Source organism: Lagenorhynchus albirostris, chromosome 6, assembly GCF_949774975.1.
Source record: "Lagenorhynchus albirostris chromosome 6, mLagAlb1.1, whole genome shotgun sequence".
Taxonomy (NCBI): Eukaryota; Metazoa; Chordata; class Mammalia; order Artiodactyla; family Delphinidae; genus Lagenorhynchus; species Lagenorhynchus albirostris.
Window position 1 is genome coordinate 72,043,258 of NC_083100.1, and position 18,806 is coordinate 72,062,063.

Consider the following 18,806-nt stretch of genomic DNA (forward strand, 5'->3'; position numbering starts at 1 on the left):
TCTAATAAGTTTCCTCTAGCCCCTTAGCTGAATTTGTGTTTTGTTTCACCCTTACTTCTCTTGATCCAACCAGATAAAGTTAACATTATATGAATTAGCTGCTATTCAAACAGGAAGAGTCAATCTTTGTAATTCAAATAGAGGTTGCCTTTTCCCATAAATTCTCAGTTCTAGTAGTTATGATTCTTTGGAAACCAGTTTAAGAATGGCTATCATTGTTAGAGTTTTAAGAGTTCAAAAATAACACCTTTTTTTCTTCTTCTTGAGTTGAAAACCAGTAAGAGAGAAATACTGGACAGATAACTACTAGATAGCAGGACTGTAGATCTGCAGCTGACTTGTTCACCCGCTCTTGGGTGGCATGGACCACTGCAGACTTACCCCTGAAAGGGCAGATCAGAAAAAAGAAAATCCACAAGGGGCTGAACCACATGGCCCAGCATCTTCCCCAGACTTTCCAGTCATCTGTCATTCCTTTCCTGCTAAGCAAGAGAAGGAGAAAAGAGGCCAGGGATCTTATTCCAGAAAGAACTGGAAGTAATTGTCCCCCCTCTTCTCAACAAGATGCTTGTTTATGTTTTATCTTTTATAAATGTGGACAACAGAGTTTTACTGTCATGAATTAGTAATGGCTCAACAGCCACCCTCTCTCACTCAGTAATGACTAGCATAAGAAGGCTTAAGGTCACCTTTCCAAAACTCAAATCATCATTTATTTCCCCGTACTCTCTACAACATTGTTAACAGAACTATTGAACAAGTCAGTTCTTTAGACAGAGGCCATGCTGCAGTTTGCTTATCATGAGGGTTATTAGATAGTACACGGCTTGAAAAAATAGATGTCTTGTGAAAACTCTAGTGAAATTTGAATAGTCATGCGATCTGTTTTGTAAGTTTTTAGGCTAAAACTGTCAGGGTGTGTGCCCATTATGAATCAAGTTTAATTATAATACATTCATGGGGGATGATGTTCTAGGAAGTGTAAAATCCAGAAACACAGGTTACTGAGTTTTAATCCCAGCCCTGCCATGCACTAGCTATGCAACCTCAAACAAGTTCTAGTTCCATATCTTCTCTCGGCTTCATTTTTCTGAATTATAAAATGGGGAAAGTCAGAACACTTTCCTCATAAGAGTGTTATGAAGCTTAAATAAGAAAATGCAGGCAAAGCATTTATTAGGTTTGGGGCACAATAATTGCTCAGTATAGGTTCATTAAATATTATGTATATTACAAGAATATTATTTTTATGTATTATTTTTGTAATCCAGAACATTAGGCAATTATATAACATATAACATATTACTCCCTCATTTTCTGATTTCTGCTTTTTCTGGGTTAAGTTTTAGCCATTGATCTATACTGAGGGGCATTATAAAACAGCTGTTTGAAACTTACCATCTTCATTCAGGAAGAGTTGTTGGGGACTATGTTTCATAGCATCATCTCTGTAAAGACTTTGGGGAAAATAGTTCCTACAGGTCTCAGTCTAAAGAATTGATGTCCCTTTCCCATACATTGGGTTTGTGTTTCTATCTTAAATTGTATGACAGAGCATGTTTCCTTTTTTAAATTGCTATTGAAGAAGCTCGGCAACAAACCTGCAGCCCTCTGTTAACGAAGTGGACTCTATGTTGTGACATATATTTTAAATACTAATCTTAATCTTCACCTCTTTCCCCCACCTCATCTTTATGTTCTCTTCCTCCCCAGTTTCTTCACATAATTTTTATCTTCTTTTTTCTACATCTTTGTAGGAGACTACACATACTTTCCAAGTGCGAAGAAACGTAGATATATATTTAAAATAAAAATGTGTGAGTGTAAAATAAATCTTTAAACCTTAGGAACATACTTGACCTAATGAAATAGTTGTGGATAATTTCATTTGATTAGTTTTTTGATCACTGTATAAAACTGGTTTGAATTAAAATGCTTTAGGTGATTTGTGACCTGGGTGGCTGTACGACGTCACTACAGTGTCACTCATCTCCCTTGAGCTTGTGATTATATGCTCTTCCATATCAAGCACATAACTGTATGTGTTGTTGCTCTTGCCTAGCAGCTGTGCAGATAAAATTGGCGTGTTTCTCTTGTATTCTTTTTTTTAAAACAAATTTATTTATTTATTTATTTTTGGCTGTATTGGGTCTTCGTTGCTGTGTGCAGGCTTTCTCTAGTTGTGGTGAGTGAGGGCTACTCTTCATTGCGGTGCGCGGGCTTCTCATTGTCATGGCTTCTCTTGTTGTGGAGCACGGGCTCTAGGTGCGCAGGCTTCAGTAGTTGTGGCACGTGGGCTCAGTAGTTGTGGCTTGCGGGCTCTAGAGCGCAGACTCAGTAGTTGTGGCGCATGGGCTTAGTTGCTCCGCGGCATGTGGGATCTTCCCGGGCCAGGGCTGGAACCCGTGTCCCTTGCATTGGCAGGCAGATTCTTAACCACTGTGCCACCAGGGAAGCCCTCTCTTGTATTCTTGAGTGAGTAGAGTTAAGGTTTTAGAGTGCCACAAAATGGTAGGAATGGAGTATCAAAAAGACTTAACAATTAATGCATCCTTTATAAGGGAAAGTGAGGTTAAGGTGACAGGGCAGATTGTGGGTACTGAAAGAATTATATATAGCAGGGGGAAGAGTTATATATAGCAGGCAAGAAATGTATAATCAGCGGCACCAAACAATCAGAATTTTTGTTTGCTGTTGGCTCACGTTCTATTTAGGGAATATTTTGAGGTTTTATATTGTTTTAGTAGTTTCAAGGTATTTTATGTCTGTTTACAGTGGTTATAATTATTTTCTGCCTTTGAAACCCAAATCTTGAATATTGAAAACTATTATTTTTCCCTAATCCTAATTTCCTTCCCCCCAAATCTAATCAGTTATCAAATCCCATTACATCTTCCTTTGAATTCCCATTAGTCAAATTAGGGACTATAGGAGGCGAGTTTAAAATCCTTTTAATCTCTAAATGGCCACAGGTCTCTGCCCATAACCTCTAGTCTTCTTGCCTAGATTCAGTAGACTCTTAAAGAGTTCTTCATGTTTGGCCTTTTGCTTCTCAAATTCATTTTTATACCTCATCAGCAAGTGAACCTATTTCATTGCCATCATGGCTGGCTATCTGTTGCCTACAAGACTATCCAATGATGATTCAGCTTCTCAAGTGATACATCATTAGGATGAGTTAGGTTTAATTGCACTAGTGGTAGTCTCAGAAAGTGGAAATTCCTTTTAGTTTGTTTTAAGGATGCTAAGAAGTAATGAAGTTTTCCCTAAGAATTTTAGATATTCCAGAAATAATACTTTGTACTTTGAGGAATTTAGGACAAAATAAGAGTGTCTATAAATCATGTCTAGCATATACATATTAGCTGCTAATATAGTTTCTCAGTGTTTTTTGGCTGGAATTTAATGTTTAATGCTATAATTCTGGTTTTTGATGCCAGAATGCATTTATATGCTTCTTATTTGCTTCTTATTTGCTTGTATTTTATTTTACATTGAACAACGTATAAGTTCTATTTTGAAATTATGGCAAAGATTCTGTAGTCAAAATCCATCACCAACACTGGAGAGACTACTAAATATGAAATTTTAAGTCTTATTCAAAGGAATTTTGGTGGCATGTGGGATCCTAGTTCCCCAACCAGGGATCGAACCTGAGCCCCCTGCATTGGAAGCTCTGGGTCTTAACCACTGGATTGCCAGGGAAGTCCTTAAAAGAATTTTAAGCCTTCTAATAGGTGTGACTCCTGTGGTCAGACTGTAATCAGCTACCTTTTAATAATAATAAGTACAAATACTATTAAAGTTGTGCAGAGAGCAGTAACACTCGTATTGTTGATATGTTTTCTTGCTTTGCAACATATATCATGGCATAACAGCTATATCAGGGGGAAAATATCATGTAGAAACATATTTATCTGTTGTTCTCAATTAAGTAGTTTGTTATGTTATTGCATTTTTCTTTGTATGATGGTTTTCTTTTTCACCACTAGAATAAACCCAGATGGTTGTTTTATTTTATTTTATTTTTTTTTGTGGTACCCGGGCCTCTCACTGTCGTGGCCTCTCCCGCTGTGGAGCACAGGATCCAGACGCACAGGCTCAGCGGCCACGGCTCATGGGCCCAGCCGCTCCGCAGCATGTGGGATCTTCCCGGACCGGGGCACAAACCCGTGTCCCCTGCATCAGCAGGCGGACTCTCAACCACTGCGCCACCAGGGAAGCCCTGGTTTTAATTTTTATAGCATTGAAAGAAACAATGTAGGGTCCATATCAAGTTTAGAATCATAATTTTCAAAAATGAGTCACAATCAACACATATACATATTGATTAGTAATTAAGGCACGGCCATATCAATAATAGCAATGCTATTTGGAACAAGAATCAAGTAGAATGTACTAGCTTTTCCTTGTAGTAGTTTTTCCCTTCGAGTTACTAACTTGATATGAGATTGCGTCTTATTTATACATTACAAATGCTTATTCTGTTTATGGCTATATAGTATAAATAGCATGTGCTAGCGTTTAATAGAGTTTATAATTTTCTGATAAATTTGGTATTTGGTATATGGCATGTAGTTTTTTTAAATAAAAGTTTATACATATGAACAAAATAGACTGCATTCTGAATGTGTGCATATCAATATGTCAGCCTTAAAAAGTTATGAAAATGATTAAAAATACTAATTACATAAATACTGTACTTTGTTTTTATAGAACTTCCACCCATAATCTTTTTTTTTTCTTTTAAAGGTCAGTGGATAAGTCTGTCATAGTGTATGATACTGTAAGTATTTCAAAATCTTGTATGATCTGTATAAATTATGTTTGCTTATTAGGCTACTGAACTTCAAGTTTAGCTAGGCAAGATGAGAAAAATGTACATATTTTTTCCATTCAGGATGCCCAAGAATATAATATATACATTTTCAGAAATGCTAAAATAGTTATGCAGGTAAGGTATTGCTTCTGGAACAAGCCCTTAAATATTTCAATAATGGTTTTAAGATAGACAGATGTTTAGTCTGATCAAAGAAAATACAGATTTAAAGAGCATCAATATTAAAAAATCACTTTAAGTTAATTTTTCTTAAACTCTTACACCAGGTTTCCATAACAACAAAGGAGTGTTTACCCGAGGGTTTTGGGAAGGTATAGCTGAAAGCGTCTCTGTCACTTTATAGAGTCCCACCTGGATTTAGAGACTAGTATAAGAAGAGTAGGTTATAAAGGATTTGGAAAAATAGGGCTTTTTGGTAGATGCATGTGAATAAAGACCAGCTTGCATAAGTATGAAGAAAAATGAACATTTAATATATAGTGAAAGTATGATTGACGAAAATATTCTCCAAGAGAAATCGGTGTTGAGTGGGACCTTACAGTGGTTGAGCTTAGGTTGTAGCTATGCCAGCAAAGAAATAGAGATGTGAATTATCAAAGTGTAGTGGGTCAAGCAAGGAAGCTAAGGTAGTCCTCCACACAGCAGTTAAAATTATTGAGTTCTGGCAGGAAGTGGGCAAGAGTACTCAAACGAGGTGAAATAGATTCTTAATATTTCTCAGGAAATTTTCACGAGATTTTACATTCACAGAAATAGCTATAATGTTAAATTTTCTCCATAAAATATGTATATGAGTCTTAGTTAAATAGATCTAGTTGTTGGATGGCCCGCTAAGTGTACTCAATATTGAAATGACTAATTTCTACTCACTGGTCTGCAGTGGGTACAGTCAAATGCCATAGCAAAAATACAAATAATTTCATGGTTACTATTAGTAAGTTGAGACAAATCAGCCAGGACTATATTATACTAAAAATTTCAGCAGACAGCAGTGCTGATAATTGAGAAAGAGTGAAATAAGTACTTGATAATGTTATTAGTTATAAATGCTATTCTCTATTCATTGGGTAAAGTTTTGGTTTATATTAGTGACTCCTAATATTAGAATACATAGAGTATATAAACCATTCAGGTCAAACAAGTCTTTATCAGTAGCTTTACTCTTGCCTGAGTAAATATAAAGCTGTTTGTGTTGTTTTTCAGAATACTGAGGATATACTTCACACCTTGACTCAGCACACCAGGTCTGAACTTAACCTCACTTTGTATTAATATAATTAAAAAATTGGTCTGAGGATATATAATAGTTGTTTTTATTAACTAGGTATGTCACGACTTGTGCCTTTGCACCCAATATCCTTTTACTTGCTACTGGTTCAATGGACAAAACAGTGAATATCTGGCAGTTTGACCTGGAAACACCTTGCCAAGGTTAGTAAGGATATCATGTGTAACCCAGTTCAGCACCATTCACCATTAAAAGGAGAAATTCAGTAATTTTTTGACAAATTATTCATGTTGCTTTTCTCAATATAAAGCATACATACAAATTTAGTATAATTTAAAAATAATTTTAGAGAACCCAGTGTTAAAGTTAACCCAGACATCTCCATTAAAACTGTTGGTAAATGCTTTTGGATGCACATTCATGTATGTCATACCTCCCATAGTTTTGTAAGCTCTTTATTTATACTCCATACTAATTTTTCAGATAAATATAGCCTAGAACAAAATAGAAATGATAGTTTTATCTTGTTGCTTTTATTTTTGGTTTTCTCAAGCAACATTGACACTTAATTTAGGAGTTTCATTTTTATCACTGTCAGAATTAACCAATTAGTGGTGCTGATATGCAGATGACAGATCACATATAATACTTCTGCTGATATGAATTTTATATAATAAAGATAAACTTTTTCTGGAGTGTAAAATGTTCCAAAAGAGTAGCATTTAATGTAGCGTTAAATAATACTTTATACGTAGTATTATTTGATTTTTAAAAATTTCTTAAAGGATTTTAAAGTAGAAAACACAGACTTAAGAAAATTTCATTTACTTTTTAGTACAAAGTGAGAATGTTTATAAAGGATATACTTTTTCTTGTTGTTTTTTCACTTACTTTTTGTTTGTGGGGTTTTTTTGGTTTGTTTGTTTTTAAGCAAAGATCGCAGAAGATCAACCAAAGCAATTTACTGAAGATTGGTCAGAGGAAGATGTCTCAAACTGGCTTTGTGCACAAGATTTAAAAGACCTTGTTGGTATTTTCAAAATGAATAACATTGATGGACGAGAACTGTTGAATCTTACAAAAGAAAGTCTAGCTGATGATTTGAAAATTGGTAAGACCTAGTGAAAGTTAGGCAGTCTTAAAAACAACTTTTAATAATTTACTCTGAGATTGGTTTTAATTGCATTAATGGTTTCCTCTTAATATTCTAGCACAGTAGTAGTTCTGGTATATGTCTGTGTGTAGAAGTATAGTATATTTTTATTAGATTATGGAAGAGAAATGTTACATACTGTCTCTTTAGGTAATTAAAGCTATCATGTAACTGTAATTTTTAAAATGTATATTTTTTTTAATTGTGATATAATTCACCCTTTTATAAGTGTACAGTGCAGTGACTATTCAAGTTGTATAACCATCACCACTATCTGATTCCAGAACATGTTCATCACTTCAGAAAGAAACTCCATTCCCATTAGCAGTCACCCCTATTCCTTGTCTCTCTAGCTCCTGGCAACCACTAATCTACTTTCTGTCTCTAAGGATTTGCCTGTTCTACATTTCATAAAATGTATGGCCTTTTGTGTCTGGCCTCTTTTGCATAGCATGTTCTCAAAGTTCATACATGTTGTAGTATATATTAGTACTTCACTTTTTTATGGCTGAATAATATTCCATTGTATGAATTTATCACTTTCTGTTCATCCATTCACTGGTTGATTGGATTTAGATTGTTCCCATTTTTAGATTTTATGAAAATTGCTTCTATAAACATTCATATACACGTTTCGTGTGGGCATCTGTTTTCAGTTTTCTAGGGCGTTACCAAATCATATTGACAGAACTTGGCCAGAAGAAGATGTCTCCTTTTGTGATTGGGAGTTGGGAATGCGTGTTATTAAACTTAATTGCTCAGGAAGAAAAGACCCTTTACCAGCTTGAGGGCTAGTAGCTCCTCAGTATGGGCAATGAGCAACATTTGGCTATATTTAATATAACTCTGAAAAGGCATCTGGCTCTTAATAAGATGACAAATTAAATGGGCCATCAGCTCCTGTACCCTCTTCCCCACCCCTTCCCCATCCCTGGAAATGCTACATAATTGAAAACTGATGAGTCTAGACACAAATAACCATCAAATATACAAAACAGAACTCTGAAAACTGTCGAGTGGAATTGGTAGATCATACGGTAACTCTGTGCTTGCATTTGAAGAACTGCCAGGCTATTTTCCAAAGTAACTGTGCTTTTTTATATTCTCACCAGCAGTGTATGAGGGTTCCAATTTCTCTGCATCCTCATCAACAATTGTTTAGTTTTTCAATTATAGCCATCCTAGTGGTTTCTCATTGTGGTTTTGATATGCATTTTCCTGATGACTAGTGATGTTGAACAACTTTCCATATGCTTAGTGGCCATTTGTATATCTTCTTTGGAAAAATGTCTGTTCAGATTCTTTGCCCATTTTAAAAACTGGGTTATGTGTCTTTTTATTGTTGAGTTGTTTATATAAATTTAGATACTAGGCCCTTAATCAGATATATGATTTATAAATATTTTCTCCCATTCTGTGGTTTAGCATTACGCTTTCTTGAAAGTGTCCTTTGATGCACAAAAGTTATAAATTTTGGTGAAGTCCAGTTTGTCTGTTTTTTTTTCTGTCATTGCTTGTGCTATAGGTGTCGTATCTAAGAAACCCAAACCTAATCCTGAATCTTGAAGATTTACACCTGTGTTTCTTCTATGACTTTTATAGTTCTAGCTCTTACATTTAGGTGTGTGATCAATTTTGACTTAATTTTTGTATATAATGTGAGGTAAGGGTTTAGCTATATTCTTTCAGATGTATATATCCAGTTGTCCCAGCACCATTTGTTGAAAAGACTATTCTTTCCCCTTTAAATTATCTTAGCACCCTTGTTAAAATATCAGTTGACCATAAATGTGAGGGTTTATTTCTGGACTCTCAATTCTATTTCACTGATCTATTTGTCCATATGCTAGTGCCACAGTGTCTTAATTACTATAGCTTTGTAGTAAGTGTTGAAATTGAAAATTGTGTGTCCTCCATCTCTGGATTTTTTTTCTCTCCAGGATTGGTTTTGCTCCTTTGGGTCCCTTGGCATTTCCATAGGAATTTTAGGATCAACTTGTCAAATTCTGCAAAAAAGCCACCTGACTTTGATGGGGATTATACTGGATTTCTACATCAGTTTGGGGATTATTGTCATTTTAACAATATTAATTCTTCTAATCCATAACCACAGGATTTTTTTTTTTTTTTTTTTGCGGTACGCGGGCCTCTCACTGTTGTGGCCTCTCCCGTTGCGGAGCACAGGCTCCGGACGCGCAGGCTCAGCGGCCATGGCTCACGGGCCCAGCCGCTCCACAGCATGTGGGATCTTCCCGGACTGGGGCACGAACCCATGTCCCCTGCATCGGCAGGCGGACTCAACCACTGCGTCACCAGGGAAGCCCAGTACAGGATATTTTTATGTTTATTCAGGCCTTCTTAATTTCTTTTTCAACAATGCTTTGTGATTTTCAATGCACAAGTCATTTTTTCTTAAGTGTACAATCCACTGGTTTTTAGTGTACTCACAGAGTTGTACAACTGTCACCACTATCTAATTGCAGAACATTTTTTTTTTTTTTTTTTTTTTTTTTTGCGGTACGCAGGCCTCTCACTGTTGTGGCCTCTCCCGTTGTGGAGCGCAGGCTCAGCGGCCATGGCTCATGGGCCTAGCCGCTCCGCGGCATGTGGGATCTTCCCGGACCGGGGCACGAACCCGTGTCCCCTGCATCGGCAGGCGGACTCTCAACCACTGCGCCACTAGGGAAGCCCTAATTGCAGAACATTTTTATCCCCCCAAAAGAATCCCATTCTTTCCTCTTTCTAGCCTCTTGGCAACCACTGATCTATCTTCTGTAGAAATAGGATCTACCTATTTTGGACATTTCTTTTAAGTGGAACCATACAATATGTGGCCTTTTGTATCTGGCTTTTTTAATTTAACCTTTCAAGGTTCATCCATGTTTTTGTATGTGTAAGTACTTCCTTCCTTTTTATGGCTGAAAAATACTCCATTGTATGGCTATACCACATTTTGTTTATCCACTCATCAGCTGATGGTCATTTGAGTTGTTTCTACTTTTTGTCTGTTATCAGTAATGCTGCTGTGAATATATATGTATGAGTTTTTGTGTGAGTATATTTTCATTTCCCTTGGATATACGATTAAAAGTAGAATAACTACATATACCTTTTGAGGAACTGGCAGGCTGTTTTCCAAAGCAGCTGTACTATTTTACATTCCCACCAGCAGTGTGTGAGCTTTCCAATTTCTTCACCTCTTTGTCAGCACTGGTTATTACCTATCTTATTGATTATAGCCATTCAATAGATGTGAAGTGGTATTTCATTGTGGTTTTTGATTTGCATTTACCTAATGATATGGAGCATATTTTTGAGTGTTTATTGGCTGTTTGTGTATCTTCTTTGGTTAAAATTGGTTTTGTCTTTTTATTGTTGAATTGTAAGAGTTGTTTTATGTGTTCTGGCTATTATCAATACCTCCTTATCAAAAACAGTTTGAAGTCTTAGTGTTGTGCTCTAATGAACATAATACTCAGACACTTATCAGTGTGCTCTAGTAAAATCTTAATTAACCAGAAAGCTTAGGAAATAGGATGTCCATAGTGAATTTACTGTTAATGAGGAGTCAAAGAGCAAAAAAGTGTTTGTTATAGAAAATCATCTATAGTAGTATACTTTCATTACATAGTAAATATAGTATGTGAACCTATTTAAGTGTCTTGGAAGCTTATGGCCTTTTAAGAAGTTAATAGAATGATGATTTTGTGAAAATAATTAGAATCAGATGGTTTTGTACTCAGGCCGTACTGTGAAAGCTATTTTTGTATCTCTAGTAACTTATTTCCTTTATAGTTTACTCTTTCTTCCTGAAAGTAGGTAATAGAGTACAGGGATTTTTTTGTTTTTGTTTTTTTTTTAAAGTTCTGGTGAATTTAGCATGTTCATTAGCTGATTTCTCATTACTCTCTCACAATAAGTTTTAACAATACCTTATCACACGGAAGCACATGACAATATAAAATAATAATTTCAGATTTCAACAAAGGATGTTTCAAAACATAAGAGAGCATAGTAAAAACAATAGGAATAGAATTCTGTCCCAATAGCCCAATAAATAAAGTATAAGAAATTCTTACAGGATTCAATTAGTGGCCTGAAATAGTTTTTGAAGGTGAGTCTCAGGTTTAGTAGTTATGATCATTTTGACGTTCAGTGAAATAAGTTTTGGAACTACCAGGCTCAAGCCAAAATTGAAATACAATTTAAGTAAGTCTGCTGTGGTCTAAAAGCTGAATTAGGAATATCATTATAAACAGAGACAAGAACATTGCATACTCTCTAGTAAGTAAGGAATTTGCTTTGTGTTTGTGCTTAAGATTTGGAAAGTTAGCAAATACAACAAATTAAATACAGAATAAATTAGTAAGTAAATTTTTAAATAAATAAATTTTTAAATAATTTTTTTCTACATCATTCTATAGTATCAATATTTTAAAGTTTTTGCACAATTATAAAGGGTCAGCAGGCTAACATTAATCTTCTACAACTGCTACTTTAAGCTACAGTGGATTTCTGTTAGTCTTGAGTTTTAAGAAAAGTAGGCTCTTCCTCAAAACAGTAAATTGGAGTAATAGAGAAGTGAAATTGGGTCTAGAAAAAAATGTGTTAAGAGGCAAACTGATGAGTATGTGATAATGAATTTTACTCTTGTGATGCATAACTATTTTACTTGCATTTGCTTTTGTGGTACAGCTGTTAAAATGGTTCCTATGTCAATGTGAATAAATATGAATTTAACATTCATCATACGAAGGAAGTTAATTAATTTTCAGTGAAGTGTATTGGAGTGTTAGGGAACGAAGTAGTATATCTAAAACGTTTGACACTTAAAAATTATTTTTAAGGAGTCAAGCAGTCTATCAAATCTTTTTTCAATGAGCCTTTGTAAATATACAATAAAGGAACCTTCTATAGATTTGAGTATCTGTTGGAACCTGGTGTTTTAACCTAGAGTAATAGTCCTTTTCTAGGATAGTGTTAATGAAAACTAAGGGTACAATAGACATACAGTTTTAGGTAGGAAATAACTCCTTATATCTAGTGCTATATTTGCATAAGGAATATCCAGAAAGAGATTACAGGTACAAGAGATCCTTGATATTAAGAGAGGTATGTCTTAAGACATATGTGTATCCATGAATTTGTGAACTCTACGATAGCCTTTAATATTGCAACCAAAAGGCATAAAGTATGAAGATAAAGAGCAAGGAAGTCTCTTTGAGATGTGATCCTAGGCAAGCAGTAAGTCCACTAACTAGCCACGTGATTTTCATCTGCAGTTTGGCTTCAGTTTATATCCAGGACTCAGGAATATTGCAAACTGCTACCTATCTTGGAGTTTGGAATTGCTGTAGACGATATAATGGTAGAACCATGGAATGACAAATGACAAGGAACTATTGTATATTGTGTCAGTCCTTACCCTTATATTCAACTGATTATCAGTCATAGATTTATCAGTCGTAGATTCTTAATTGGGAATGAGGTTTCTTCAAAGCGTTCCCTCTTCTTTTTGCTCTTGTCTTTCCAAGAAACCATGAAAGCACTTGAGACATTTTTATCATTTTCTGCTTTAAAAATTATAATATCAAATTATTATATCAAATGCTTTTTAAAACTTTATGCACCAGCTGTCTTAACATCTTCAGATTTTGGAAGTTTCATGTTTCAAATTCTAGTAATACTTCCTTATGTAGACTTTCACTTGTTGCCTAACTGCATATACTGTTAAGTAATAAGAACATTTACCATTTTTTTCTTTACACACAATTGAAGTGAAATAGTCCTTTCACATGTATAGGCCTGTGCACTGACCTGCTGTTAGAGTGGGCATAACCCTTCCAGTTCAGCTGCTGCTCTTAAATTGGCCTACCCCACTTTCCTGAGAGTAGGGCATTTCGGGGTCTCCATTCCTCAGGCCTATCAGATGTCCTGTTGCTTCCGCATTGATATCAATCACACGTCTTATGGATGTTGGTGGTTTATTCTCTTCACTTATATAGCGGGATTTATGAGGATACCCTGCTACCTTGTTTTTTGGAAGTGTCGGTGGGATTTGATTTTGCTATCTCGTTGCTCTGTTTTTATGTGGGGATTCAGAGAAGTTTAAAAATTATATTGCTTCTATCACCATCTTCTCTAAATCCTTTAAAAAATCCCTACTGTACCTATAGTTTTGTGTCCCTTTTCTTTCCTAATACAGTTTTATGTCTTGTTTTCTCTTGATCTTTCAAGTCAGAAGTTTGTTAATAAATTTTATTTTTAAAAAATAAAAAGTTTTTAAGTTTTTTTCTCCAAGAAACCAGCTTTTGATTCTGTTGTTCTGTCTCAGGGCATTGCAGAGGTGATTCAGTGACCAGCCCAATGGGCTGTAATTGTTAGTCCAGGCCATAGCGCTCTCTTGTTACCCTGCCTCCAGCTCATGCTGGTGTTGCTGCCTTAGCAATGATATTTACAGGACAAAGTTGGGGAGAGTGAAGGCTACAAGTAGAAAGGTATTTCTTCCATTTGTGTACACAAATCTCTGCTTTAAGCTGTTTCCCATCCCCTACTCTGGAACCTAGTTAGTTCTGTTTCCTTGAGGGTTTTCTGAATTTTGTTTTGTATTTTTGATGGTTATTTGTGTCCACACTCCATCAATTCTCAATTATGTAGCATTTCCAGGGATGGGGAAGAGGGTACAGGAGGTGATAGCCTATTTAATTTGTCATCTTATTAATAGCCAGATGCCTTTTCAGAGTTATAGTAAATATAGCTAAATATTGCCCATTGCCCATACTCAGGGTTTACTAGCCCTCAGCTGGTAAGGGTCTTTTCTTTCTGAGCAATTAAGTTTAATAACACTCACTGCCAAACCCCAATCACAAAAGGAGATGTCTTCTTCTGGCCAAGTTCTGTGGATATGATTTGGTAACTGCTTGCCTGAGGGCATTCTTAAATGACATTAAAATTAGAAAAGGGTAACACACAATTTAACCTTATCCAGTACATTTTGAAATAGGGTTTCTATATTCTTTATTAATAAACATTCTAAATATTGGCACACATGTATATTCGACAGGGTAATATATATATTGTTTTCAGAATATTAAATACCTCTATATCCTTATTACATGTTGTATAATTTTCCCCTTAAATGATATGACTTAATTATTTTAGTAGTTACGTAATTATTAATGTGTCTAATTAGTCCAATTATAAAAGTGTTTATAACATGGTGCTTTTAAAAAATTGTATTAAAAATCCTCAATTTTGTTTCAATGAATTACATAGGAGGTAAGTCATAGGAAAGCAGTAAAGCAGTTCCTTCCTAAGATGTAGGCAGCTGCTAGGTTGACTTACCATACTTGCATAGATATGGTCAATGAGTCCAAATAGATTTGAACAGTTTATTACTCATGGCACAGCAGGCAGCATGAGCTTCATATTTAAATTGGTTGCCCTTTCCACCTAGTCTTGTGGGGGCAATTTGTGTTGGTGTCATAGCTGAGGAACCCTGAGTTTATGAAACCCCCCTCCAATCGTATAAAGGGACTGCTAGCAAACTAGTCCAAGAGGAAGACATTATCTTTGTTCTTGTCAGGAAACAAATCTGCCCTCAGACTGGGAGGGAAACACTATCTCTAGCTTCCAAGTAAGTTTGCAGACATCCTTGAAAAGATTGCTAGACAAAAGGTGTCATAAGGTGTGTATAAACACATGGAGAATTACCTTCCAATCAGAAAGAAAGCTGATTTGGCTTTTTATGGGAACTCTGAGGTGTTCTGAAATGTTGTTCTTTTTTCCTACCCACCCTACACCCTCCAAACACCTCCACCTAAAATAGAACTGTCAGCTAGATTATCTAAAAATATAAACAGATAATCACACTAAACTTCCTAAACTTCATTGTATTAATCTTCCCGAAATTAAAAACTAAGATAATTTTAAAAACTTAAGATAAAAGTAATACAAATGAATGAAACATACGTGTAGAGTCTTGGACAAACATATGAACTTTGAGATTGTGTTTCATATGAGAATCAGCAAGTAATATACCCAACTTCATAATGTTTAAAAATAGATGGAATTTTTATATTATCAAATTGAACATCTTTAGAAATGATTTTTAGGAAATTTTTTGTTGTCTAAATAAATTAACCTATAATAATGAGCCTTTTCTGATTTTGTGTGGTATATTAGTATTTGGGCAATCTGAAATTCTTGAGGAACTTTGAGAATCAAAAGTTATTTAGAATAAACTTGCTGAGTTATTTTAATCACACAGTATTCTATACTACAAATATTGATTAAAGAATTTATAAAGAAAAGGTTCCATGTGGTAAAACTGGATGTCTGAAGATTTTTGGTTGTAGTAGATGAAATTTCTCTTTGCTGAAGACTTGCATAAAGGTTAGAAGTAATAGTTCTCCAGCCCTAACAGAATAATTTCTTTTCAGAATCTCTAGGGCTGCGTAGTAAAGTTCTGCGGAAAATTGAAGAGCTCAGGACAAAGATGAAAACGCTTTCCTCTGAAATTCCTGATGAATTTATATGTCCAATAACTAGGGAGCTTATGAAAGATCCTGTCATTGCATCAGGTATGTGATGCTATTCTAAGTTTCAGGGCATATTATGTACTAAATAAATAATGTAGACAGTTCACAGAAGTTTGTGTTTAAATGTGAAACTTTTTCAAAATTTATTTCTCATAAGTTCTTTTTTTTTTTCTTTTTAAAAATTCCTTAGATCTGAGGTGAACTACTAAACATTGTATGTTTCTTAATGAATAAAATTGGATGGAGCAGGTTTGGATAAGATTAGAGACAAAAGAAATAATCTTGACAAGCCTTACTTAAACTTGTGAAATATGTATTTAGTTACTAGAATGTATAGTTAAAATACTGTTTTTTAAGATAGACTGTTGAGATCTATTATATTTATTTTGTCTATCATGAATTTAAACAACCTTACAGAAATAAGAATTTAAAGGATATAAAGTTACATCATTTCACATTAATTTCTAATCTTTGTAAATGAACACAGACATACATACTTTACATAGTTGTAATCAGTGAATCCATATCGTGCTTTTTATTTTTAAGACTATTATATACATTTCTGAATATTGGCTTAGTCTACATAATTTTCAGTGTTAATAACTTTATTACACTGGAGCTCTATGCTACAATTTGACTCTTCTACTATTTGGTGTATGTATATGTTTGAAAAGCTTTATATTGTTAATAGCATTGTGCCGATATCTTGGTACTCCTTTCATTGTGTTGTTACCATTACTTAGGGGTATTTTCATGACATGTGTTCCCCAAAGCAGAATTAACTGATCAGAATATATATATATATATATATATATATATATATATATTTTTTTTTTTTTTTGGCGGTATGTGGGCCTCTCACTGCTGTGGACTCTCCCGTTGTGGAGCACAGGCTCCGGACGCGCAGGCTTAACAGCCATGGCTCAGGCCCAGCCACTCCGCGGCATGTGGGATCTTCCTGGACCGGGGCACGAACCCGTGTCCCCTGCATCGGCAGGCAGACTCTCAACCACTGTGCCACCAGGGAAGCCCCCAGGATATTTTATGAATGTTAAAAAGAAGAGTTTTGATAGTTCTTGTTAGACTTTTATTAGATTGTTTTCTAGGAAAAAATAGTTTAGAATGCTACCAGAAATGTATGTAAGTGTACCTGTTTTTCCAGTTTTGTGATCATTGAATTTTAGAACTCATTTATTTTTGCAAGTTTAACACTTGTTTGAAACTGTATTCCTTTTTTTTAAAATTAATTTTTTTTTGCTGAATTTACATTTATTTACTCCGATTTTGTTTCTTATGCCAGTAGTGTACTTTTACAGTTAAACTAAATTATTGTTAAACAGTAAGTAAAAATCTTAAAAAAGTCTTTAAGAAAGTGTGCACATGTGGGCCCCTTTCTATTTGTTTTTATTTCTCAGAAATCTTTAGACTGCCTCATTTCTGGTCTGGATCAGTTATAGTGAAGGCAAAATTCCACTACAGTGGAGGTGTAGTGGAGTGTAGTCTGAGAGTGAGTTGATGGTTGATGGGGGTGATAATAAACTGGGACTTACGTCCTAAACTTACCCAGCTCATCAGAGAGACAGGTATACCAGATTTGGGGAAATTTGTAATTAGATGCAGGCATTAATTATTTAAATACATCTTTTCTTAATTGTAGTAAAATACACATAAAATTTACTGTCTTAACCATTTTTAAGTGTATTAAACTATTGTGTAACCAATCTCCAGAATATTTTCTTCTTGCAAAACTGAAACTATATACCTTCTTGTTTCTATGAATTTGACTGTTCTACATATCTCATATAAGTGGAACCATACAGTGTTTGTCTTCTTGTGTCTGGCTTATTTCATTTAGCATAATGTCCTCGAGGTTCATCCACATTGTAGCCTGTGTCAGAATTTCGTTCCTTTTTAAAGCTGAATAATACACCATTGTATGTGTACACATCTTGTTTATCCATTCATCCATCAGTGGATGTTTGGTTTCCTTCCAGCTTTTGGCTATTATGAATAATGCTGCTTTGAACAGGGATATACAAATATCTCTTTGAGTTGCTGCTTTCAATTCCTTTGGGTAAATGCCCAGAAGTCGAATTGCTAGGTTATATGGTAATTCTTTTTTTTTCTTTTTTATTTATTTTTCACATCCTTATTGGTGTATAAATGCTCCATGGTGTTTGTGTGCCGCACAACAAAGTGAATCAGCTATATGTATACATATATCCCCATATACCCTCCCACTTGAGCCTCCCTCCCACCTTCCCTATCCCATCCCTCTAGGTCGTCACAAAGCACCGAGCTGATCTCCCTGTGCTAAGCAGCAGCTTCCCACTAGCCATCCGCTTTACATTTGGTAGTGTATATATGTCAGTGCTACTCTCACTTCATCCCAGCTTTCCCTTCCCCACCCCGTGCCCTCAAGTCTTCCCTCAAGTCTGTTCTCTACGTCTGCGTCTTTATTCCTGCCCTGCCACTAGGTTCATCAGTACTGCTTTTTTAAATTCCATATATATGCATTAGCATACGGTATTTGTTTTTCTCTTTCTGACTGTCTTCACTCTGTATGACAGATTCTAGGTCCATCCACCTCACTACAAATAACTCAGTGTTGTTCCTTTTATGGGTGAGTAATATTCCATTGTATATATGTGCCACATCTTCTTTATCCAATCATCTGTTGATGGACATTTAGGTTACTTCCATGTCCTGGGTATTGTAAATAGTGCTGCAATGAACATTGTGGTACATGTCCCTTTTTGAATTACGGTTTTCAAGGGTATATCCCCAGTAGTGGGATTGCTGGCTCATACGGTAGTTCTATTTTTAGTTTTTTAAGGAACCTCCATACTGTTCTCCATAGTGGCTGTATCAGTTTACATTCCCACCAACAATGCAGGAGGGTTCCCTTTTCTCCACACCCTCTCCAGCATTTATTGTTTCTAGATTTTTTGATGATGGCCATTCTGACTGGTGTGAGGTGATACCTCATTGTGGTCTTGATTTGCATTTCTCTAATGATTAGTGATGTTGAGCATCTTTTCATGC

At 35.3% G+C, this 18,806-nt stretch overlaps 1 protein-coding gene across 10 annotated transcripts in view; it reads left to right on the plus strand.

Annotated features, from left to right (window-relative positions):
- The window catches only part of WDSUB1 (WD repeat, sterile alpha motif and U-box domain containing 1), a 75,259-nt gene that overhangs the window by 23,372 nt on the left and 33,081 nt on the right, over positions 1-18,806 (plus strand). For 8 of the 10 annotated variants that reach the window (XR_009541181.1, XM_060152824.1, XM_060152823.1 and 5 more), the window contains 5 exons: positions 4,753-4,786; positions 6,044-6,084; positions 6,165-6,271; positions 7,000-7,179; positions 15,663-15,803. Coding sequence is in view for 9 of the 10 variants with exons in the window: in XM_060152824.1 (XP_060008807.1) it covers positions 4,753-4,786; positions 6,044-6,084; positions 6,165-6,271; positions 7,000-7,179; positions 15,663-15,803 (503 nt within the window). In the remaining variant the exon portion in view is untranslated. Of the gene's footprint in view, positions 1-4,752; positions 4,787-6,043; positions 6,085-6,164; positions 6,272-6,999; positions 7,180-15,662; positions 15,804-15,951; positions 16,011-18,806 lie in introns of all 10 variants that reach the window. The other 2 variants (XM_060152829.1, XM_060152830.1) reach the window with 1 other exon arrangement.